The 22844-nt window shown below is 37.9% G+C and overlaps 1 protein-coding gene across 2 annotated transcripts in view; it reads right to left on the minus strand.

Moving 5' to 3' along the window:
* IFIH1 (interferon induced with helicase C domain 1) overlaps positions 1 to 16871 on the minus strand; it is a 66987-nt gene extending 50116 nt beyond the window's left edge. Inside the window, exons 1-4 of one of the 2 annotated variants that reach the window (XM_053597772.1) lie at positions 16581 to 16870; positions 16027 to 16358; positions 9120 to 9288; positions 3506 to 3652 (exon numbers count right to left, since the gene is read on the minus strand). In XM_053597772.1, the coding sequence (XP_053453747.1) occupies positions 3506 to 3652; positions 9120 to 9288; positions 16027 to 16314 (604 nt within the window). In that variant the 5' untranslated portion in view covers positions 16315 to 16358; positions 16581 to 16870. Of the gene's footprint in view, positions 1 to 3505; positions 3653 to 9119; positions 9289 to 16026 lie in introns of both variants that reach the window. The other variant, XM_053597771.1, reaches the window with a different exon arrangement.
* Positions 16872 to 22844: the final 5973 nt, after the last annotated feature.

A 22844-nucleotide genomic window follows, 5' to 3' on the forward strand; every position in this document is an offset into this window, starting at 1 on the left:
CCCACTCTCAAATCTACCTGAGAAATCCAGGCATCATACAGATCCTGTGGACTAGAAAACTAGTAAAATGTTGTGGACTGGATGGGATCCTCAGACTTCCACACGGTTTGCTGCACTCGCACATGCTCTCAGACTGTAATATATTACTCCGTACTTTCCTTTAAAGCAGTGGCTGCAAGTGTAGCTGTATGCTTACTACTGTTTGTCTGGCTCCCCCATCAGTGGAAAGCTCCCTGAGGGCCAAAGTCATTTGTTATATTCCTGACTTATTCACACTACTGAACAAAGTGTCTGGCACATGATAGGAATTTGATAAATATTTGTTAAACGAAAAAAAAGAAAGGAAGAGAGGGAAGGAAGTTATACAAGAAGAGAAGAAGGGAGATAGATCGGAGGGAAGGAAACCTAACAGGAAAAAAACAAAATGTTTCTGTCCCTGAAGCCATTATTAAGATCCAGATTTTTTTCACGAGATGCATCTTTATGTTTTATATTAAGGAGTAAAAATAGAAAAACTTTTAAAACTTTTGCTTTTGATTTTTGCTCACTTTGAAACTCACAGTAGATTAACTATAAGCTAATGAGATGCATTAGGCTGGCAACCTTTGATGAAAAACCCTTATTTAAGATGCAAGATCACCTCCCAGCTTCACCTGTGTCTTCGGTTCTTTCTAGTAGGGATTTAAAAACTATGTGGTAACTCACAGAGATGTCAGATAGTGTATAAAGAAGGTTTATTAAAACATGAAAACTCAACATCTAAAATAGTGTATTTTGGCATGTCTACAGAAATTTCTGAAGGAAAGTGCAGCTGCTCAAATGAAAAAGAAATCCTCTAAAATTAAAGTTTAAAAGCTTTGATATTCTGTACATTAAAACCTTGCACTCAAATTGTGGTCCAGGACCAGAAAGGGGAGCATCACTTGAGCCTGTGAGAAAGGTGGACTCTCAGGCCTCTCTGAATATCTGCGGAATCATAATCTGCATATCAGTGAGACTCTCTCATCCTCATTGTTCCCTTGAACATTAAAGACTCAGAAGCATTACATTAAAAATAAAAAGGCAGGCCAGGCAAGGAGTGGTGGCCCATGCCTGTAATCCTAGCACTCTGGGAGGCTGGTGGATTCCTTGGGCTCAGGACTTGGAGACCAGCCTGAGCAAGAGTAAGACCGTGTTTCCCTGAAAATAGAGAAAACTAGCTGAGAGTTGTGGTGAATGCCTGTAATCCCAACTACTCAGGAGGCTGAGTTAGGAGACTCGCTTGAACCCCAGGAATTTGAGGTTATATGAACTGTGATGCAGAGCACTCTACCAAGAGCAACAGAGTTAGACTCTATCTATCTAGAGTCTATATAAAAAAACAAAAAATAAGACTAAAATAAAAAAAAATAAAAAGGCACCCAAAACAGGATAAAAAGCAAGTAAATTTAAAAAGTTAGTATTATTTATGACAAAGAATTGATATCCTATATATTTAGATAATTCATACAAACTAGCAAGAAGTTAAGTACCTTAATAGAAAAATGTTTTGTTAATTAGCAAGACAAGTGGAATAATCTTACAAAAAATTTTTTCAATGGAAATAAGAAATTCAAATAACAAAATACCATTTGTAATAGCAACCAAATTGGCAAATATTGAAAATAGTGATATTAGTTACTCTTGTAAGAGAGAATTCAGAGAAACAGGCATTCTCCCATACTGCTAGAGAACATGTAAATTGGTACAAGTTCCTGGAGTGAAATTTGACAGTAAGTATCAAATGTGTTAAAGTTATATAAATCATTTGACTAAGAAATTCTAATTATGTAATGTGTTTTTAAGATGCAAACTTCAACATAAGTACAGAGAGAGCTATTGAGGCATTATTCATGACAGTGGTAGAAATTTGGAAACATTCTAAATGTTCAGTGATTGGCTAATTATATTGCATTAAAATGATGAAACTATTATTCAGCCATTAAAAACCTTGCTATAAAAGAATATCTAATGAACACAGGAGAAATGCCATTATATATACACATTCAGGTATGTAAAATACCAGGAAGGACAAAAGCCCAAGTTAAGTGTTAACATCTAAACTGTGGGAACGTGGATGACTTCTTTGTGTATTTCTACGTTTTCCAAATTTCCTGCAATGCAACTCTATCACTTTTCTAAGTGGAATATAATAAACTTTGGATTGATGTAGAGTTAGTTTATACTGGCACACAAGAGCCAATTGCTAAATTTTCAGGAATCTTGTAAACCAAATGTTATGCACAGTCATTAAAAAAATCAAATCTTATAAACTGATAGCTAATTAAATTATATTTAAAAAGACAATGAATACTCAAAACTCACCACATCTTAATCATTTTGCTATATTTTACTATTATCTTTGATCTTGACACTATTCACATATATCACATCTTAATGGTAGAAATGCTATACAGTGACGCACTGTTGCACATCTTTGCCCAACTTTGGGTCCAGTGACCACATGTTGGAGCCTAAATGGAAATATTTACACCACAGATATGGACAAATGCTACATATCATGGCTTTTTTTTTTTCTGCAAAAAGCTACTTGTTACATTTATTAGCATTATCACAGATTTAAAGTGACTACTCATGAAAATAGAATGGAGAGAAAAGAAGAGGAAACTTCTCTCATGGGGAAAATAGTTAAATTAATTTTGTTCTTCTAGGGCTATTTCAGTACCAAAAAGGTGGGCATAGTGGTATTTAGTCCTCACATCAATAAGTTATTGCAATTCAAGCCAATCCCAGTGTAGCATCAGTTCATCTTCCTATTTACAGACTTAGTTTTGGTCTAAACCTGAGATACCCCAGTCTGCAAAACAAGAACAAAAGTAATGGCATTAATTTAGGTTTTTGGATGATTCAAACTGGTTAATGTATTTGAAAGTACTTTGAAAAGCATGAAATATAGGGTGCACTTACGATGTTTACCACATTACAATGAGGGTGGGTTCATTATAAAGCAAAATTAGAAGCAAATATGTTCAGATTTACACCTTCATACTGGATTAGTTCTAAAGAATTTTAGCCAAAGGACAATTATTTAAATTTAATTGTCCCTAAAAATATTGTTTTAACAAAAATGTTCATAAACCTTAATGCCTATGGGCAGTGCCTGTGACTCAGTGAGTAAGGGCGTCAGCCCCATATACCGAGGGTGGCGGGTTCAAACCTGGCCTGGGCTAAACTGCAACAAACAATAGCAGGGTGTTGTGGCAGGCACCTGTTAGTCCCAGCTACTCAGGAGGCTAAGACAAGAGGATTGCCTAAGCCCAAGAGCTGGAGGTTGCTGTGAGCTGTGACGCTACAGCAATCTACTGGGGGTGACAAAGTGAGACTCTGTCTCTACAAAAAAAAAAAAAAAACCTTAATGCCTAAATTTTCTCCCATTGATTAATAGAACATGATGTCATCATCGGTGTACTGGTTTATTTTTTGGAAGCAGTAATAGTGTATTAAAGTATGTATGTGCGTCAAGTACCTGAAATTACAAAAGAATCTGCAAAAGATGATTCTGAAGAATTATTCTCCATGCCCCAGGCCTCTTTCTCTGGACTTGGCTGATCTGAGGCTAAAGAAAGTGGCTCTTCAACTTCAGGACCACCTTCTTGGGATGAATTCTCCATCTCTGTGAATATAAGTATTAGAATGTCAACAATAGTACAATGCAAGTTTTTATACAATATATAAAAGTTATGGTTATTTTGAAAACAAACTTGGGTTCTCTCCAAAAGAGGTTATCTAGATATACTTAAATGCTGTGAAATCTAATTAAATTGCATTACAATGCAAGTTTTTGTATCACATAAATAGCTATTATTTTTATTATTTTACAAACAAAAGTGGGGGGCTCTAGTAGAGATTTGCTTTAATATATTTCAGCACTTTGACATTTTGAAAGGATTTGACCATGTTTTGTGTTATGACACAGTATTTTCACTTTTAATATGGAAATGATAGTAATTCTTTGTCATGGTCTAATTTTATTTAAGAAGACAATATAGTAAGTACTATACTAATCATAAGAAAAGGGATTTCTTATCTGACCATCACCTTTAGGAAGTAAGCCACTTATTCAGTGATACCAAGTTACATTTTAGGCTGAATTAATGAAAATGCAAATTTGGTAGTTTTCTTTAGCTTGTGCTCTTGCCATTTTGTTCCCTCACTGTGTGTTCCGCACGAGATGTACATCTGCTTTAATGTCAACCTAAATTCATGTATTCTGCATTTCTCAGGATTTTTTAAATTCAATGAAATATTCTATATTTTTCCTTTCTCCTTTCCTCCATTTCTCCCTTATGGCTTTTCTTCCTTCAACCAACCTGTATTGGGTGTTTTATTAAGGGCCTGTGTGTACTGGAAAAGAAAACAAGACTTTCTGTCCTTTTGTAGCTACAATCTGTCAGAAACAACTGATGTCTTAAAGAAAATTTTAAAATATCATTTTAGATTATCCCATCTTAAAAAATAAGGGGAAAACATGCCCAACTTTATATGGAGAGTTCCCTGAAGACAACTGGTTGTGACTTTGGGTAAGAAGCCACCTTGACAATGTTTGCAGCTAGATATTAAGTATTTTTGGATTAATTATTATAATACAGTAGTTAACAGTTTTGTGCTTTCCTTATAAGCACTTTTTACATACTAAATTGTTTCATCTTTAGAAAACATAGGTAATAAGTAATATTATTATCCCCATTTTACAGAAGGATAAATAAACTGAGGCAAGGGAGAGAAAGTACCTGGCCCAGGTCACACAACAGGGATGGAGCCGTGATGTGATGTGAGGAGCATCAGGACCCAGAGCCTGGGTTCCTGCAGGTCTCTGTTCATGCTGACATAGACCGGGTGGCTTAAACAACAGAAATATCTTTTCTCAAAGTTCTGGACACTAAGTTCAAGATCAAGATGCCAAAAGAGCCAATGACGGGGCTTTTTTTTTTGTTTTAACTTTATAGATGGTCACCATCTCACTGTGCCATCACATGATCATATTGCAAAAAATGCGAATGTTTTAAAAAAAAGTAAGGGAGAGAAATGTTCCTTTTCTTTCTTCCTTTTCTTCTAAGGCTATAATCCTACAGGATAAAAGTTTCACCCTTAAGACTTCATTTACTACTTGGGAGTCTGAGGCAAGGGACTGGCCTAAGCATAGGAGTTGGAGGTTGCTGTGAGCTGTGTGATGCCACAGCACTCTACTGTGGGTGATAAAGTGAAACTCTATCTCTACAAAAAAAAAAAAAAGACTTCATTTAATCTTAATTATCTCGTAACAACACTGTCTCCAGAGAGAGTCATATAAAGGTCCAAGATAAAAACTTTGGGTGGACACAATTACATCTACACCATTTCACTGTTGCGTCCCCCCATTCATATTCGCACTGCATGAAAATATACTCATTCCATCTCATCAGTCCACATATCTTAACTCATTAGAGTATCAACTTTAAAGTTAAAAGTCTCATCTAATTATTATCTAAATCACATAGGAATGAGACTCAAGTTGCAATTCATAAGGCAAATTCTCCACCAACTATTAACCTGTTAAACCAGCTGAATTGAGCATGACACAGTGGCTCACACCTATAATTCTAGCACTATGGGAGACTGAGGCAAGTAGATTGCCTGAACTCATGGTTTGGAGACCAGCTTGAGCAAGAGCTAGAACCCCGTCTCTAAAAATAGCCAGGCGTTGTAGTGGGAGCCTGTCCTCCTAGCTACTCAGGAGGCTGAGACAAGAGAATCACTTGAGCCCAAGAGTTTGAGGTTGCTGTGAGCTATGACATGACAGTACTCTACAAAGGATAACAAAGTGAGACTCTGTCTAAATAAATAAATAAACAAATAAATAAATAATAAATAAATAAAACAACCCAGCTGAATTATGTGCTTCCAAAATACCATGGTGGGATAGGCACAGGCTGGACCTCCTATTGCTAAAGGAAAAAATAGGAAAGAAGGAAAGGTGATAGGTCCTAGGCAGTCCAAAACCCAGTAAAACAAATTCCATCAGATCATAAGGATTAAAAATAATTTTCTTTAGTTTGATGCTCTGGCTTGCAGGCACACTGGAAAGGCAGCTTTACCGCCAGGGCATTGCAGGGCAGCCTCACTCCCGCTCACTTTCAGGGCCCTTCCACAGCTCTGTGAGGGTAGCCCCACCTCTGAGGCACTGGGCAGGGTCATCCTGCTCCACCAAAACCAGAGAGGCAGCCCCTCCCCAGAACCAAAAAGGAAACAGCCTTGCTGCAAGGGCCTATAGTGAGAGCAGAAGAGTTGATGATCTCTGAATTGCCTTTCAGGTTATACTTTTCTGTCTTTGAAAAATAGTACATGTTCACAGTCAAATAGCCTTGGGGTTGGGGTCTGCAGTCTAAGAAGTCCAATGAGCTTTTTTCATTCTGTCCTGCTTCCTCTGTTCCCTTCATCTTAAACTACACATGTGTTTGTTGGTATAATACTATATCTATTCCTGGCTTCTGCTGACATGGCAGATTAAGTCCATGAATTGCACCCATGATCAAATGGTTGTTCGGTCACACTCTCACTTTTTTAAAAACACTTTCTCATTGTTTGCAATATGAATTGGTTGAGAATTTTCCAAATTGTCAAATTCTGTTTTTTTAATTCAACAATTCCCCTTTTAATTATCCTTCCTCTTTTTTTTTTTTTTTTTTTTGCAGTTTTTGGCCGGGGCTGGGTTTGAACCTGCCACCTCAGGCATATGGGGCCAGTGCCCTACGCCTTTGAGCCACAGGTGCCACCCTCCTTCCTGTTTTGTATTTTACTATAAGCAGTCAAGAGAAACCAAGATGTTCCCCCAACCTGTTACTTAGAAATCTCCTCAGCCAAATATCCATTTTCATCACTTGCAAGATCTTCCGTCAAATTGTTTGCCATTTTATATCAAGAATCCCCTTTCTTCCAGTTTTCAATCAGTTTTTCTTCATTTCCTTTTGAGACTTTATAGGATCACCCTTAACATTCATATTTCTATCACTCACCTCAAAACTCTTCCAGGTTCCATTCACCACCCAGTTCTAAAAGCCACTTCCATAGGTTTAGATATTTGTTACAACAGCACCTCACTTTTTAGTACCAAAATTTGCATTAGTTAGTTTTGGTCACCAGAACAAAATTATAATGATTATAATGTTTATTATTAATTAACAGTTAACTTTTTATTTTTTTTACATATACTTTTTAAAATATACGATACTTGCTATAAAAAGAAAAATAAGGTGGCAGATTAAATTAGATCAAACCAGAGTGGCAAATAAAAGACAGATGTGTTGTTAATTCAACATTACGTGGAGATTTTGTTTTTCTTATACAATTTAGGCAGTCCTAGGTAAAATAAAAACATACGAATATTTCATGCTAATCTCAGTTTACAATGAAAAAAGAGAGTAAGAGTTTTTTGTTTTTTTTTTTAAACAAAACTACTTTACCCTAAACTTTGGGCCACAGCCCTCATTATATTATTTCTTAAGGCAGATAAAATTTAGCTAAATCTAGCATAGTTGGCCAAAAATCCCTTAAGGAATTCTACAAATTGGCTTAGCTACAGGAGTGCTCCTATCAACTATACAGTAATTAACCCAAATGACTTTTAGATCAGATGACTTAGGTAATTCTTTAATGAATAAGCTGGTTTAAAAATCACTAGTAAAATGAAAATATAAATGTCTTCAAACTTGTCAGGATACATTTTTGCCTGGGTTGATTTGTTAGACATTTTTATATTTATCTCTGCTAGGTCTTGAAGCAAAAAACTCAAAAACAGAATGATCTTTGTGTAACTATCTGATAAGGAGGACTAATTCAATATTATGATATTAATATAATAAAAGTAGCTATGTCTTTCTGGGGAATTGGCAAAATACCTGCCTATTTAACTTTAAGGTTCTTACTTAGATGAATACCCAATATTCACTATAAATGTGCTATAAAAGCGGGTAACATACAAATAATTTGAAACTAGCTTTGTCTAATATCTCAGTTTTCATAAGTAATCTAGGTAAATTGTTACAAATAAATATATCAGGTAAATGTAAATAGGATAAAACTTTATAAATGTACTTTTCATGTAATTGATAATTATAAAGTTATATTACGTTAAATTAATTAACAAATGTGCCTTAATTTCCAAATATAATAAAATATAAAAACTGAAACAAACTGGTGAACAAAAATAAATAAATAAATAAAACATACAATATTTGCTATAAAAAGAAAAATAAGGTGGCAGATTAAATTAGATTTATAAATATATATGTGAAAGAGCTATAAAATGTTATTTTATCGCTATATTGAATAATTTTGAAAACTCACATTAAGTAATGTTGATGTATGTTGGCAATTGCAGTCCTTTTATCAAATGCTTAATAAACTACCTAAAAATTTATTAAAATATCCAGAATACGCAGCAGAGTTGTAATACCACTAAAATATTTCCTCCATACTGATATATGTCTATTCAATGCTAAATTATCTTGATAAAAAATTTCAGGCAATCATCCTTTTCCAACATAAGATAGATAAACAAGGCTTGGCACCCTTTGCTCAGTGGTTAGGGTGCCGGCCACATACACCAGGGCTGGCGGGTTCGAACCCAGCCTAGGCCTGGTAAACGAAAGTGACGATTACAACAACAAAATAGCTGGGCATTGTGGCGGGCGCCTGTAGTCCCAGCTACTCGGGAGGCTGAGGCAAGAGAATCGCTTAAGCCCAGGAGTTGGAGGTTGCTGTAAGCTGTAACACCACAGCATTCTACTCAGGGTGACATAGTAAGATTCTGTCTCAAAAAAAAAAAAAAAAAAAAAAGACAAACAATACAGTGTTTGGACTAGAGGTCAACTGCCAATATACTAGCTGAGCTTGCCAAGTTGTGATCTTTGATAAGTTGATCTATTCATGGGCGTCAGTTTCCTCATTTGTAAAGGAGATAAAAGAGATGATTTATCAAATCCTTTCTACCCTTAAACTTTTGATTGTAAAAATCTTAATGTTTGGTATTTTGGCTATAAGTTTTAAAACTTTAAATCACTTGGCAAAATGTGCAAAATCTTCCTTAGTAAAATTAGAAATACCTGCATTGCTTTCTGAGCAATCAGTGCCTGTCAGTTTTTGGGCAAGGTTATCATTTCCTGTTTGACGAAGAATATTCAGGAATGTAGAAAACCAGTTCTCTTTCAGCACGATCCTTCTTAGTAGCTCCCTTACACCTGATTCATTTCCATTATTTTCTGCAGCAGATATCTATTTTAAGAGAAAAGTGGAATAGGTAAGATCAAACATCTTGTGAATAAATTTAAACAGAAATTATCTTTTAGGAAAATTGAACAATTAAACATGAGTATTAATAAAGGCTTATACACAAGTACTAAGGAAACAGCAATACTAACATTTCTGGATTCTACAGGGCAAAAGCAAAATCTGTGGACTGAGCATCCTTTTCAATTTTTTTTTTTTTTTTTTTTTGTAGAGACAGAGTCTCACTTTATGGCCCTCGGTAGAGTGCCGTGGCCTCACACAGCTCACAGCAACCTCCAACTCCTGGGCTTAAGCGATTCTCTTGCCTCAGCCTCCCCAGTAGCTGGGACTACAGGCGCCTGCCACAACGCCTGGCTATTTTTTGGTTGCAGTTTGGCCGGGGCTGGGTTTGAACCCGTCACCCTTGGTATATGGGGTCGGCGTCTTACCGACTGAGCTACAGGCGCCGCCCCCTTTTCAATATTTTAAAAGCTATTTTTCATTTGATTTGTTTGTGTTATCAGTGATTTTTTTTTCATTAGTGTTTCATAGTTTCCCTTCTAGAGATCTTTCACTTGTTGGGTAAGTATATTATTAAGTATATTTTATTTTCTTTGTAGTTATAGTGAATGATATTGAGTCTTGATTTGACTCTCAGCTTGACTGGGATTAGTATTTAGAAATGATTTGCGTACTTGATTTTAAAACTAAAGACTTTACCTCCCTGCCAATAGGTGATTTTAGTCCATCTCCCCCCACAGTATTTTCTAAAAAGATTATTGCTCATTTCTTACCTTTTCTCTAACTTTATTAATACCCTAATAGAAATCTTTGTCTTCTTTGGTGTTTATAACATCTTTATTATCACTTGCTATTTTAATAAGTAATTTCTATAAATGTAAGACTGGTTTCAGCAACTTCTTTTAACTCAATTGTTCTCAGTTTTTTTTTAAACCCTATCTTTTAATCAGCTTTAAACATATCTGACAGAAGTAATCAGAAAATATTTCTCTAATAAGAATGAGTGAGGGCTTGGTGCCCATAGCACAGTAGTTATAGCACCAGCCACATACACTGAGGCTGGCGAGTTGGAACCCAGCCTGGGCCAACTAAACAACAATGACAACTGCAACAACAACAACAGAAAAAATAGCCGGGCATTGTGGCTGGGTGCCTGTAGTCCCAGCTGCTTGGGAGGCTGAGGCAAGAGAATCACTTAAGTCTAAGAGTTTGTGGTTGCGGTGAGCTGTGACACCACAGCACTCTAGCAAGGGCACTGTAGTGACTCTGTCTCAAAAAGAAAAAAAAAAAGAATGAGTGAGGTACTGTAATGATATTTTTGTTAAAAACTCCAAAGCTTATTCTATTGACTAAATACTCTTCAATCTGTTAAGTTGATTTTTACTGTATAATCACATTTGTCAATCTTTTCTTGCCCTATTGAGTCCAGGCATTTGAGGATCATGTTATCATTTATCCTATAAGTATTCTTATTACTTAAATGTGTATCTACATATAATATCTATGCAATTTTAGCAGCCTCATCAAGATTTTGAATTTTTAATTAATCTTCCTGGTTTTGGTGCTAGAAAGTTTATCAATTCCATTTGAAACAATTATATAATTTTTTAAACTTAATCTGTTCTCCTTAAACAATGTAAAAATATTAGATCCCAACATATCTATAGAAATTCATGGTAGGCGAATATTTAGACTTGAGATTGCAACAAGCCATAAAATAATTCCCACTCTGCCCATTCCTCACTGGAAGTGTTCTCTGCACATGGAATTAAAAGTGGATGGATGTTTTCATGACTATGAAGTCTATAATTACCTAATTAATGCAATACAAAATAAAATGAATTTTTTAATAAAACAACTTAATGCTTTCATATTCTAAATTCTTAGATATGTTTTTTTTTTTTTTCCCCCAGTAGAAACCAGTGGATAAACCAATGGTATTTTCATAAAGCACTGGCTTAACAACACAATGGCACAGTTTAATAAAAAAGCTTTCTTCCCTTTGTAATAATCTTATATAAGTAGTTAAATATTACTATGATTTTTTAAATCAGTAGAGTTTAACTCTATGATAATAGTAAATTAAGAAGCAAAACTCATGTTAAAAACAGAGTTTTAAAAACATTCCAAGTTTCCCACAAGCACATTAATATCTTAACCAAGTAAGTATTAGTCACACTGACATAACTAATTTCTTATTTGTACTTTTTGTTTTTGCTAATAACGTTCCCATCCTTCCTGATTTTCCAGACAATACAACATGCTGGGAGAAACCAACTTGGGTACTCAACTTCATGTCGGGAGAACTGGACTCAAGTTTCCAACTGCATTAAGTCATGGTATCTCTGGTCCCTTAGGTAAATAAGTGTATGGTGTCCCCAGGACTATGGTTGTTTAATGCTTTGAACTATGTAGGGCTGAATCATGCACCTCTCTTCAGCTATCCAAATTGATGTTAAGACATTATGGAAGGCCAGGCATGGTGGCTCATGCCTGTGATCCTAGCACTCCAGGAGGCCAAAGTGAGTGGATTGCCTGAGCAATCAAGACTAGCCTGAGCAAGAGCAAGACTCCATCTCTAAAAAATTTTCAGTGGTGGGTACCTGTAGTCCCAGCTACTTGGGAGGCTGAGGCAAGAGGACTACATGAACACTCTACCAAGAGCAACAAAGTGAGACACTGTCTCAAAAAAAAGACATTATGGAAATGTTTGGATAATCATTTCTGCTCCAGAGGTTGTGATTATGTAAGTTTATGGATGTGCCCAGTTTTCAGAAAGCATCCTAAAAGATACAGGGCAGTAAAGGACACTCACTCATTGTTATTATTATAATGATCTCTAAAATGACTAATTTATCGCTGACTCTCTAATACAATGTTTTTCAACCTTTGTTATCACACAACACACTTAAACCTGTATTTAAACTTCTGTGGCATCCTTAAATTATGTTAATCAAAAAAGAGAGACTAAAAACAGAATACACTTGGGCAGCACCTGTGGCTCAAGGAGTAGAACATTGGCCCCATGTACCAGAGGTGGTGGGTTCAAACCCGGCCCTGGCCAATAAACTGCAAAAGAAAAAAAAAAAACAAAACAGAATATACTTTACCGTGCTTTGAACTTCTTTTGACAATAATTTAATTAATGCTCTTTAAAAGTTTTCGGTGCACCTCTAAGATCCTCTCATGGCACAACAGTTCAAAATCACTGCCCTTTTATTTAGAACAGTGCCTATAGCAGGCATTTTTAACCTGTTTGTCAGAAGAATGACACAGTGTCCGTGATTTGCTGTTAACTTTTGACCACTAGCATAGCTTCTTACAAAGATGCCAATCAATAAACTCAAACCAGGGTGGTAGCTGTGGCTCAGTGAGTAGGACGCAGGCCCCATATACAAAGGGTGGTGGGTTCAAACCCGCCCCCGGCCGAACTGCAACAAAAAAATAGCCTGGCATTGCGACGGGTGCCTATAGTCCCAGCTACTTGGGAGGCCAAGGCAAGAGAATCACCTAAGCCCAGGAGTTGGAGGTTGCTGTGAGATGTGACGCCTCGGCACTCTACTGAGGGCAACAAAGTTTATTACAAAAAATAAATAAATAAATTCAAACCAAATAAATGAATAAATTAATACATTACACAAGTTCTTTAGGCACTTGGCTGGACACAAAACTAAGTATAAAATCATTTTCAGAAGCTTTATTGTAATCAATGGCAAAGGAGATGAGAATGGGAATCTTAAATTAAAATACCAGATGAAATAGAAAATGTCTACTGGCAAATAGAAAAAGATGAAAATGAAAGATTATTTTCTAGAGATCCTGATTACTCAGTTAAATGCTATTTTAAGTTGTCAAAAAAGCAAATTTGGAGATATTATGCTTATTATCCATGTATTCTCCAATTCCTAGAAAGGTAATCCAATACTCATATATTTTCAATTCCTATTCCAGAAAACTATTTAGAAATAAATCCCAAATCAGCCAATTAATCAAATAATCAACACATGTTAAACATCAATCTTATACTTAGTCCTGACTAAATTCTGGGAGCTTAAAGATGCAAGACACAGTTTCTCCTTCAAATTGTTTTAATCTAGGGATTTTAAGAAGCAGATCTCAATTACAACATGGACTCTGAAACTTTAAATTTACAAGGAAATGCAACCAGATAAATGGTAATAAAAGTCAGCATTATCATCATATCAAATTAGCTTTTTACTATTTTTGCTCTTTTACAAATGCCATTTTTCATTTCATGTTGACTAAAATACCGCAAGAAGATAAATTATTGTGATACCAGTTTTCATGAGCGAACTAATCAAGGAGCTTAAATAATTTGCCCCAAAGTTACACAAAGAAAAAAGAGCAAAGATAGACCTCAAATCTGTGCCTTCCCCTTCTAAGTTCCTATGATTTTCCAATCATGCCTTGCTGCTGTAAGATAAACATTTCTTCAATGACCAACACATCACTATAGATTCTCTCATACATAGCGCTTCCTTTCCATCATCTGCCATAGCTTGTTTTTGGAACTGATAATATATGTAAAATGATGCAAATGTGAAATATTCTAGACTCTTACAGAGACACTATTGCTCCTTAGAAAATCTCAAATATGTAGTTCCCCAATCTTTCAGGGCCTCCTTTGAAATGTGAATCTGAGGGAGAATTTAGGCTGCGTTGGCCTTAATTGCTACCAGCACACAAAAGTCCCTTTACTCTGTATCTTCTTTGTGTCAAATCCTTTGCATTACTGCTAGCTGCCTCCAAGCTTGCCAGAATCAAGAACTTGGATAAAATCTAGCTGGCGGAAATTCAATCCAGGCAAGACAAAAGTGATGCTGATAGGCAGAAGTATTTAGAGTAAATAAGGAGAAGTGCTGTTTCGCTGGCAATCGGGACATCATACCCACCAAACATAAACAGCTTTGTGGTGTTACTGGACTCTGTTGCTTCTGGACTTCCTAACAGCTACTGTGGCTGGAAATGCCATCTTCCATCTCCAGCTGGCTTGAAGGCTGCATACTTTCTTCCAAATTAAGATTCTGCCACAGTGATGTACACATTTGTCATATCCAGCTGGACTACTATAATGCGTTCTAGCTGGTTCTCAATACACAAAACGACATAAACATTGCAGACAACAGTGTAAAGTAATTTACTTGTTGGGAAAACTGGCCATTGAAATTGGATGCATGTTTGGATCTTTAGACAAGGCCCTGTGGCTTTTAAGTTTACAAAAGATCATCAACTTGAGTCACTAAAGACCGAGTCACTGAAGACCAAGTCACATCAGCTATAGCCAATCAATCAAATGCCCAGAACTTTGTAGTGATGATATCAAATAACTGATTCATCAAAAAGAGAGAAAGAAAATGTCAAAATCATATAGACGAAGCCTTCCATTTACCTACATGTCTTTCAAAACACGACTTTCAACTTATAACCCTGAATAAGTCAGGTTCAAATAGGTCAGCACTTACATACTTCACAGTATGGATTTCCACTCATTGAGAAACAATTAACATCACATTAAGCGTAAAGTTATTTGTAAAATTTACCCTGTCAAAATGCCAACTTAACAAAAATCCACTATTCCTTCATTAATATGAAAAACTGCAACTAGCAACATGTTTTTTGTTGAACTTTCTCTAAATGTTGATTCCCAGAGAATATAGAAATTTGAATAAAGAAAAAAAGTGTGTGTGATTGTAATTTCCCCATTTGAACTAAGACTAAATGGCATAATATAAGGCAGAGATTGGAAACCTTTTTCTCCAAGGAGCAAAATAACAAATATTTTCAGCATTGCAGCCCATACCATCTCTGTCCAACTGCCCTTGGAGCAAAAAAAGCAGCCATAGACATTATGTGAGCATGACTGTGTTCCAATTCTTCATCAACACTGAATCCAATTGCAAAACCCATTGCAAGATGGATTTATTTAGCCCATGGGCCATAATTTTCTGATCCCACCTCCCATTGAACTACATTGAATAGGAGATGAAATAACACCATCAAGACCTCAATTCTGATCTCTGCTACTGTTCTTCCCGGGAGACCGTGAGCAAATTATTTAACCTGCCTCAGTTTCCTTATTTGTAAAATGCAGTTAACAACATTAGAACTCTCAGTGGGTTATTTCCAAGATGCACTGTAATAATACATTCAGAAAACGATACTAACTGCACAGAGTAAGTGTTCAATAAACACTACATATTCCTCTACATCACTATTCTAAAATAACTCTTCTTTTGTTTATTTCAGCTAAAGTATTAGAAAATTAGCTCCTTTTTGTTAACATTTCAAAATTATATTTGTAAGTGCTTCTTTTTTTTTTTTTTTTTTTTTTGTAGAGACAGAGTCTCACTGTACCGCCCTCAGGTAGAGTGCCGTGGCGTCACACGGCTCACAGCAACCTCTTAACTCTTGGGCTTACGCGATTCTCTTGCCTCAGCCTCCCGAGCAGCTGGGACTACAGGCGCCCGCCACAACGCCCGGCTATTTTTTGGTTGCAGTTTGGCCGGGGCTGGGTTTGAACCCGCCACCCTCGGCATATGGGGCTGGCGCCCTACTCACTGAGCCACAGGCGCCGCCCTAGATGTTCTCTTTTCAAAGAATGAGGGAGCCAGATTTGCCCAAAGACGTCAAACCACATTTAGAATGGGGCAAACGTACAAGCAACCTCGCTTTACAAAACTTGCCATGTGAACTGACACCTACCCGATTTCTGTCTTCAGGTGTCAACAGTTGCTTCTCCATGCATTTATCCAAGACATCGCTAACCAGCAGCTCCTCCACCAGAGTGGGCAGAAGGAGGGTCAGCAATTGGAGACATTCATCATGAGCGTTCTCGGATGATGGAGAGGGCAAGTCGGTGAGCTGAGGGTTCACGTAGCGGGCAGCTAAGGGGCTTCCGGCTCTCCTGAGAGCTTCTACAAATTCCTGAGTCCAACCAGGTTGCCAGACCTCCTTCTCCAAGGTGTTGAGAAGCAGTTCAACGGCGCGCATGTTCCCGGAGGTGACGACCACCCTCTGAATCTGCTCCTTCACGTCTGCAGACAGAAAGGTTAAGTAGTCCAGCACAGGCTCCACTTGGATGTACATTTTCAACCTAGGCCTGAAACATGCGATGAGATAGCGGAAACTAATGTCTTTAGAACACCCATTCGACATCTTTCCTTCTCAGAAGGGAGGATTCTCCCAGGTAGGTGGTCGGTCAGGTTGATGTCCGGGGAGTGGACGGGTGGAATGTGTGTGCTGCGCCCGCTGCTTACCTGGAGGAGCAGGGTCTGCTCACTGTATCTGACCGAGATGAGGCTGCCGCAGGGTCTCCCGGCCGAGCGCGGGGCTGCGGTCGCACCTGGACAAGAGGGCACCGAGCGCAGCGCGCGCGTCCCGGGAATGTAGCCGTGGCAGGTGCCACCTGGTGGGCGCGGTCCTTTGGACTCTGAGGTACGCGCAGGGGCCGGGGCGACACCTCTGACTCTCCGGTGGGAGCTGAGTCCAGCTGCAGGCCGGGAAGTTTTTATAGTTTTCCTGACTCTAGTTTCTGTTTCGATTCTCTTCCGGGGACTTAGCAATCCTAATCAGCTGGGCGGGGAGTGTGTTTGGTCTGGGAGGAGCCACCTTTTGGTCCGGGCTGGTGAGTAGAGGCCTTTGGTGGAAATGGAAAAGGAAAGCGAATTCTCTCTGGCACAAAGACATCAACGCTCTAGCAACGCTCTTTCCGCGGGTATTTTGTCTTCCCAGGGGGTTTCTGCCTCAACAATCGGACCCATCGTCGGCTACAACGTGCAGGGCGTGGAGACATGTGATCTGGGACTTCCCATGGAGAAGCTAAGAAATGCCACAGACCCCGACCTGCAGAGGAAGGAGTTACCCTCCGCTGGTGAGTGCAAGCAGGTCTGACTGACCCAGCCAGGGTCGTGAAGCTGAAAAGGACACGAGAGATAAAGCTAAGGAGGTATCTTTCCAGAGATGCGGAGAACCCCAGCAGGAGGTCACTCTGCACACTTTCTAAAATTAACCTTGACCCTGTGGGTTCCCAAGAACTAACTTGTTCCTCTGGGAATTTGGGGATGGGTATGCAAAGGTGAGCAATGATCAACACTTAACTTTATTACCTCATGCTTAGATTGCTGATATTTAGACAGCTTTGACCAGAACCGGGTGACAAGTGCAGAGGGGCTTCAACTACTCAGCTTAGGGGGAAGCCAAGACTGAAAGTTTCCTATCTCCCAGTATGTAAGTTCCTTAAATTCTGTAATATACAACTTTCCTTTAATAAAACAAAACAAAACAAAACAAAATCCTCAACAACTTATTTTTGATATAGTTGCCATTCTTTTCTTGGATTCAATACAGCAAGTTTTGGCTGAAGCAGCTAGGAACTTAATTAGCAACTAATGTACCAACTTGTAGTAAACATCAACATTTGTCTATGTCATGAGAGGAAAAAACATTCACACTGAAAAATGGCAGCTTCATTTCAGTACAGAAGCCACATAAATGTGAGTCTTTAAGTTTGCTACTTACTAAAAGCATTCTGCAGCCCTGGCTGATTGTGATGGTAAGCGTATAAGCAACATAATTGGAACTTCAAAGTCCAGAATTATACAAAGGATGGAGGGATCACTTAGGTTCTGAAAAAGATATATTTAGGAAAAGTAATCTGTTAGCAAAGAATATTTAATTGAGTCTGTACAAGCCAGGGGAACCAGGTGGTGCTTTGGACTGATAATACAAGTACAGAGTCTTGGTGAGTGTTTGCTGGGGGCATAGAGAATATGAGCACTTTATCACGTGGTATGTTATTTTATTCTCTGATTATATTTGTAGTTAGGCCTTTTTCTACTGCAAAGGATTGCAAGCTATTTGAAGAAGGGACACATTTTCATTGTAACTGGTACAAAACTCCCAACTAACAGGCCCTTGGTGATTTCTCTCCTGGGAGTTTTATCTGAGTGGACTCTAGTTGCTAACTTGACATTAGTATCAAATGTATAGTGGAAGTTGTTGAAGTAAATAGAGCCTTGGCCTTGCAGGTAGACCTGATTCACACTATTCTTCTGTTTCTTCATAGAACACAACTAATTTTTTTACTTAATTGGGAGAATTGACCTTGTGCCCAGATAGAAGAAAATCAAATTATATGTTTCCACAAAAATATTCAAATTATTAATTTTAGGTATTAGGTCTATGGAGATATATTTTAGAGGTATTGTATAAGCATACCCCAACCCTCAGCTGCCTGTGGGTTATATTCAACATGTTAAAGAATGGGCCACCAACCAGAAAATATTGTTTTCTGGCACCAGTCTTTCTGTCCTTTGGTTTCAAATACTGGGCAATGAGAAGGGAATTGCTGACTAAATAAGAAGAAACACTGTCATTTCATTAACACCACATAATTGCTGTCCTAGAAGAGGAAGGGTCAAATGTTTAGTATTTGACCAAACATGTTCAACTATTTGGCATTCAAATTATATCATACATCTTTCAGTCATTTAAAAAATATTGATTAAGTATCTATTAAAAGAAAAACACTATTGTAAGTATAGTTAATAAAATGAATAAAGATTGTGGCACCTGTGGCTCAGTGCGTAGGGTGCTGGCCTCATATCAAGGGTGGCAGGTTCAAACCCAGCCCTGGCCAAACTGCAACAAAAAAATAGCTGGGCGTTGTGGCGGGCGCCTGTAGTCCCAGCTGCTCCGGAGGCTGAGGCAGGAGAATCACGTAAGCCCAAGAGCTGGAGGTTGCTGTGAGTCCTGTGACATCATGGCACTCTACCCAGGACGGTAAAGTGAGACTCTGTCTCTACAAAAAAAAAAAAAAAAAGAATGAACAAAGATTCTATGTTTGCAGAGCTCACATTCTAATGAGAGTGGGAAGACAGATATTAAATAATAAGAAAGGAATACTGAATGTGCCAGGTGAAGATACATGCTAGGAAGGCCATGGTAAATCTAGATAATAATGTATGTTACAAGTTGATTTTCCAAGTATCACACTCATCTAACCCTCCTTGTTAGCATCACATTACACCCATCAATAACAATTTATATTTTTTCTCAAGTAAAAGAATTCTCTTGGATGAGGTCTGAGTGGTAGGGATTGAACACGGGTGGAGGTGTCTGAGAGAAAATAGAAAGGAACTTCTTAGGAACCTTCCATAATATTAACAGGACACTTTTTGGAGAAAATAAAGCAAGTCACACTCTCTCAAAATGTAACCATCTTTCTCCATTTATATCTGCATTCTGATAGTCTGTTTTTCATTTGGACAGCTGTTTTTTTTTGTGTGTGTGTGAAGTGTTTTTCTAAGAGGTTTCATTTCATCTTCTTCATTGTTTCTTAAATGTCAAGTTTCTGTTTTCTTTCTTCTTTGAAGTAGGAGAACCTACTGAATTATATCTTTTCCCATTGTTATGCAACTTTTCATTTGTGTTTTCTATATTTAAGAGGTACATTTGACTGGCTTAAAGAAAAAAACAAAGTGGTATAATCATAGCTGCCATTACAACTTAATGGCCATACGCAGCAATAATGTCTTTTTCAAAGAATAGTGCCAATAGATTTAGTTTAATCAGAAAATCCTGAAATTTCTCTGTTTGTTCATTTGCTTGCTGAATTTTATCAATAAAGAGCCTACTCTGTGTAATTTAAAGTACTAGATGGTCTTAATCTAGCAGTATAGAGCATGGTAAGCACAGGCTTTGGGTTCACCTCACAGTATTCCCTCTTAATTGCTCTGTGACTGGGAAAACTACATCAAATATATCAGTCATAAAATGAGAATGATTCCAGTGCTGTGTCATAAGGTTGTTTCTAAAGATGAATTGTAAAGCCCTAGCACCAGCCTGGTGTGTTCATATGCCCAATAAGGGACAGCATGCTTAGGCAAACAAGTCATCAAAAACTGCACAATTTAAAAAGGAAATGCCTTAGTTATGTTTATAAATGCTATATAATAGCTAGCCTTTTACCTGGGACTTTAATCAAGATCCTTTTATAAGAAACTGATAGGCTGGCGCCTGTGGCTCAGTCGGTAGGGCGCCGGCCCCATATGCGAGGGTGGCGGGTTCAAACTCGGCCCGGCCAAACTGCAACCAAAAAAATACCCGGGCGTTGTGGCGGGCGCCTGTAGTCCCACCTACTGGGGAGGCTGAGGCAAGAGAATCCCCTAAGCCCAGGAGTTGGAGGTTGCTGTGAGCTGTGTGAAGCCACGGCACTCTACCGAGGGCCATAAAGTGAGACTCTGTCTCTACATTAAAAAAAAAAGAAACTGATAGGCTGATTTAGCAGGAAAGTTCATTAAAGGATACTATGATAGTTTTATATTTCAAAAACATTAGCTGGCCCAGATTAGAAAAATAAATTCTGACTAAGTTTACTAGATCTTGATAACTATTCCCCAATTGCTTCTACCAATTCAAGTGCTGGTTTTAAGTGTGTACACATAGAAGCTTTTCTACATAACACACACAAAAATCACATCAATGGATAATTTTCCAAATATTCATTTTTCAAATGCTTCTTCCATAGTTTGTTGTTTCAAAAACACTTATTTGCACAAGTCTTTCTTAAAGTACTACTTTACCTTAAAGTCATAGGTCGTGCTTCTTTACTTAAAAATAAATGCTAAGAGCAAACTACAGTCATATGTAATTAGACTGCCTTTGCCCTTACTTTGCAATCAAGATTGACATTTACCTGATAGTCACATTGGGTTAGATGTCCTGGCCTGTGTCCATTCTGATTGAGGGATGCCTATTCTAATTGCTTATCACCCATTTCAAAGAAATTGTTTGAATATTTTTATTTCACCTCTGTTTATATTGTAACTCACAAAGCCTTCAAGTAGTAGTGATACTGGAATTTCGGGTTCTTGGTCGCAGCGAATTGACGAATAAATCAATGGACCACAGGATCAGTGGTAAGTCAGTATTTATTCACAGAAACAAAAATTACAACAACTTCAAAAATCAAACCTCCTGGCAGAGAGAACCCAGGAGGGGAACAAGCTCTCCTGCTCTCTTTTGGAGGTCTGCCTTTGGGCTCTCTGCTCAGGGGTTTATATAGTGGCAGTGGGGTTGTTCTGCTAGGGTGTGAGTCCTGTCAGTTATAGCCAGCTGTCCAATGAACTCTCAGGCCTTGGAAACTGACAGAAAATCCACCAGTCAGAAGTGGAGGAGGAGACAGCAAGGCGCCATCCATGAAACTGACCAGGCAGAAGTGCCTGTGGAGGAGACAGCATGGTGCCAGCATCTCCCCCGCAGGTGTCCAGCCCTTGTAGCAAGCTGGTTCCTGTTCCTCTGTCCCCAGGAGCATCAACACCTCCAGGGCTAAGGCAGCAGGTCATGGTGCTGCCTTGTCCTGCGTCAGTAGGGCTATAAAATGAGTTATTGGAATCAAAAATTGAGATTAATTGAACCAAACTTTTGAATTGCTAAATCACAAATGATTAAACTAAGATTCAATAAAAACAATGAAGTCTTGTCAATTAGAAAATAATTTTATGAACGCATCAGATTGTATAAATTATACCTAAAAATCTTCATTCATTCATCTGATTCCTTATTTTTTAGCTTCTGTTGTATTTTATGACATAGTTGTACATGTAAAAACTTTATAAATAAATATATACTTTCATTGGGGTTCACATCAAATACTTTCAATGATAGGGGTCAAAAAATTCTGATTTTTAATAAGTAAGGCAATGTCATAGGAGCTCAAGTCATTTTATTTGAGTACCAAAATAAAAAGACCCAAAGAATGCTCAAAAACTTGTTTTCCAGTAGCTTTACCTACCTAAATACACACTGACCTTGAAGAACATCCCCACTAGGAAGTAGCAAACCACCCTTTCTAAAGTGAGGCAGGTTACCATCTAAGAAGTTCTATTGTCTATCTTCAGGTTAGACCCACATAGAAAGACCTGCTAAATTATCCATTACCTCAGAGTCTCCATGATTGGAACATTAATGTCAGTTATTTTTCCTTTCAATCCCACTTGTGATTCTACTCTAGCTAGAGGTTAAAACTAGGGACTAGGGCCTTTGCTAGCCTAGAACCAACTAAAGATACAGTTGATTTTCTTTTCTTTTCTTTCTTTCCTTTTTCTTTCCTTCCTTTTTCTTTCTTTCTTCCTTTCCTTCCTTTTCTTTCTTTTCTTTCTTCCTTTCTTTCTTCTTGAATCTTATTATGTTGCCCTCGGTAGAGTGCCTCGGCGTCACAGCTCACAGCTTCCTCCAACTCTTGGGCTTAAGTGATTCTCTTGCCTCACCCTCCCAAGTAGCTGGGACTACAGGCGCCCACCACAACACCAAGCTATTTTTTTGTTGTTGTCGTTGCAGTTGTCATTGTTGTTTAGCATGCCCAGGCTGGGTTCAAACCCACCAGCCTTGGTGTATGTGGTCGGTGCTCTAACCACTGTACTACAGGCACCAAGTCTTGATTTTCATTTTTTGTGGTAATCATCTTATATAAAATCTTCATGAGCACTGAACTAGTGAATACTGAACCATTGTTTGTATAG

The sequence above is a fragment of the Nycticebus coucang genome, chromosome 7 (genome assembly GCF_027406575.1).
Source record: "Nycticebus coucang isolate mNycCou1 chromosome 7, mNycCou1.pri, whole genome shotgun sequence".
Lineage (NCBI taxonomy): Eukaryota > Metazoa > Chordata > Mammalia > Primates > Lorisidae > Nycticebus > Nycticebus coucang.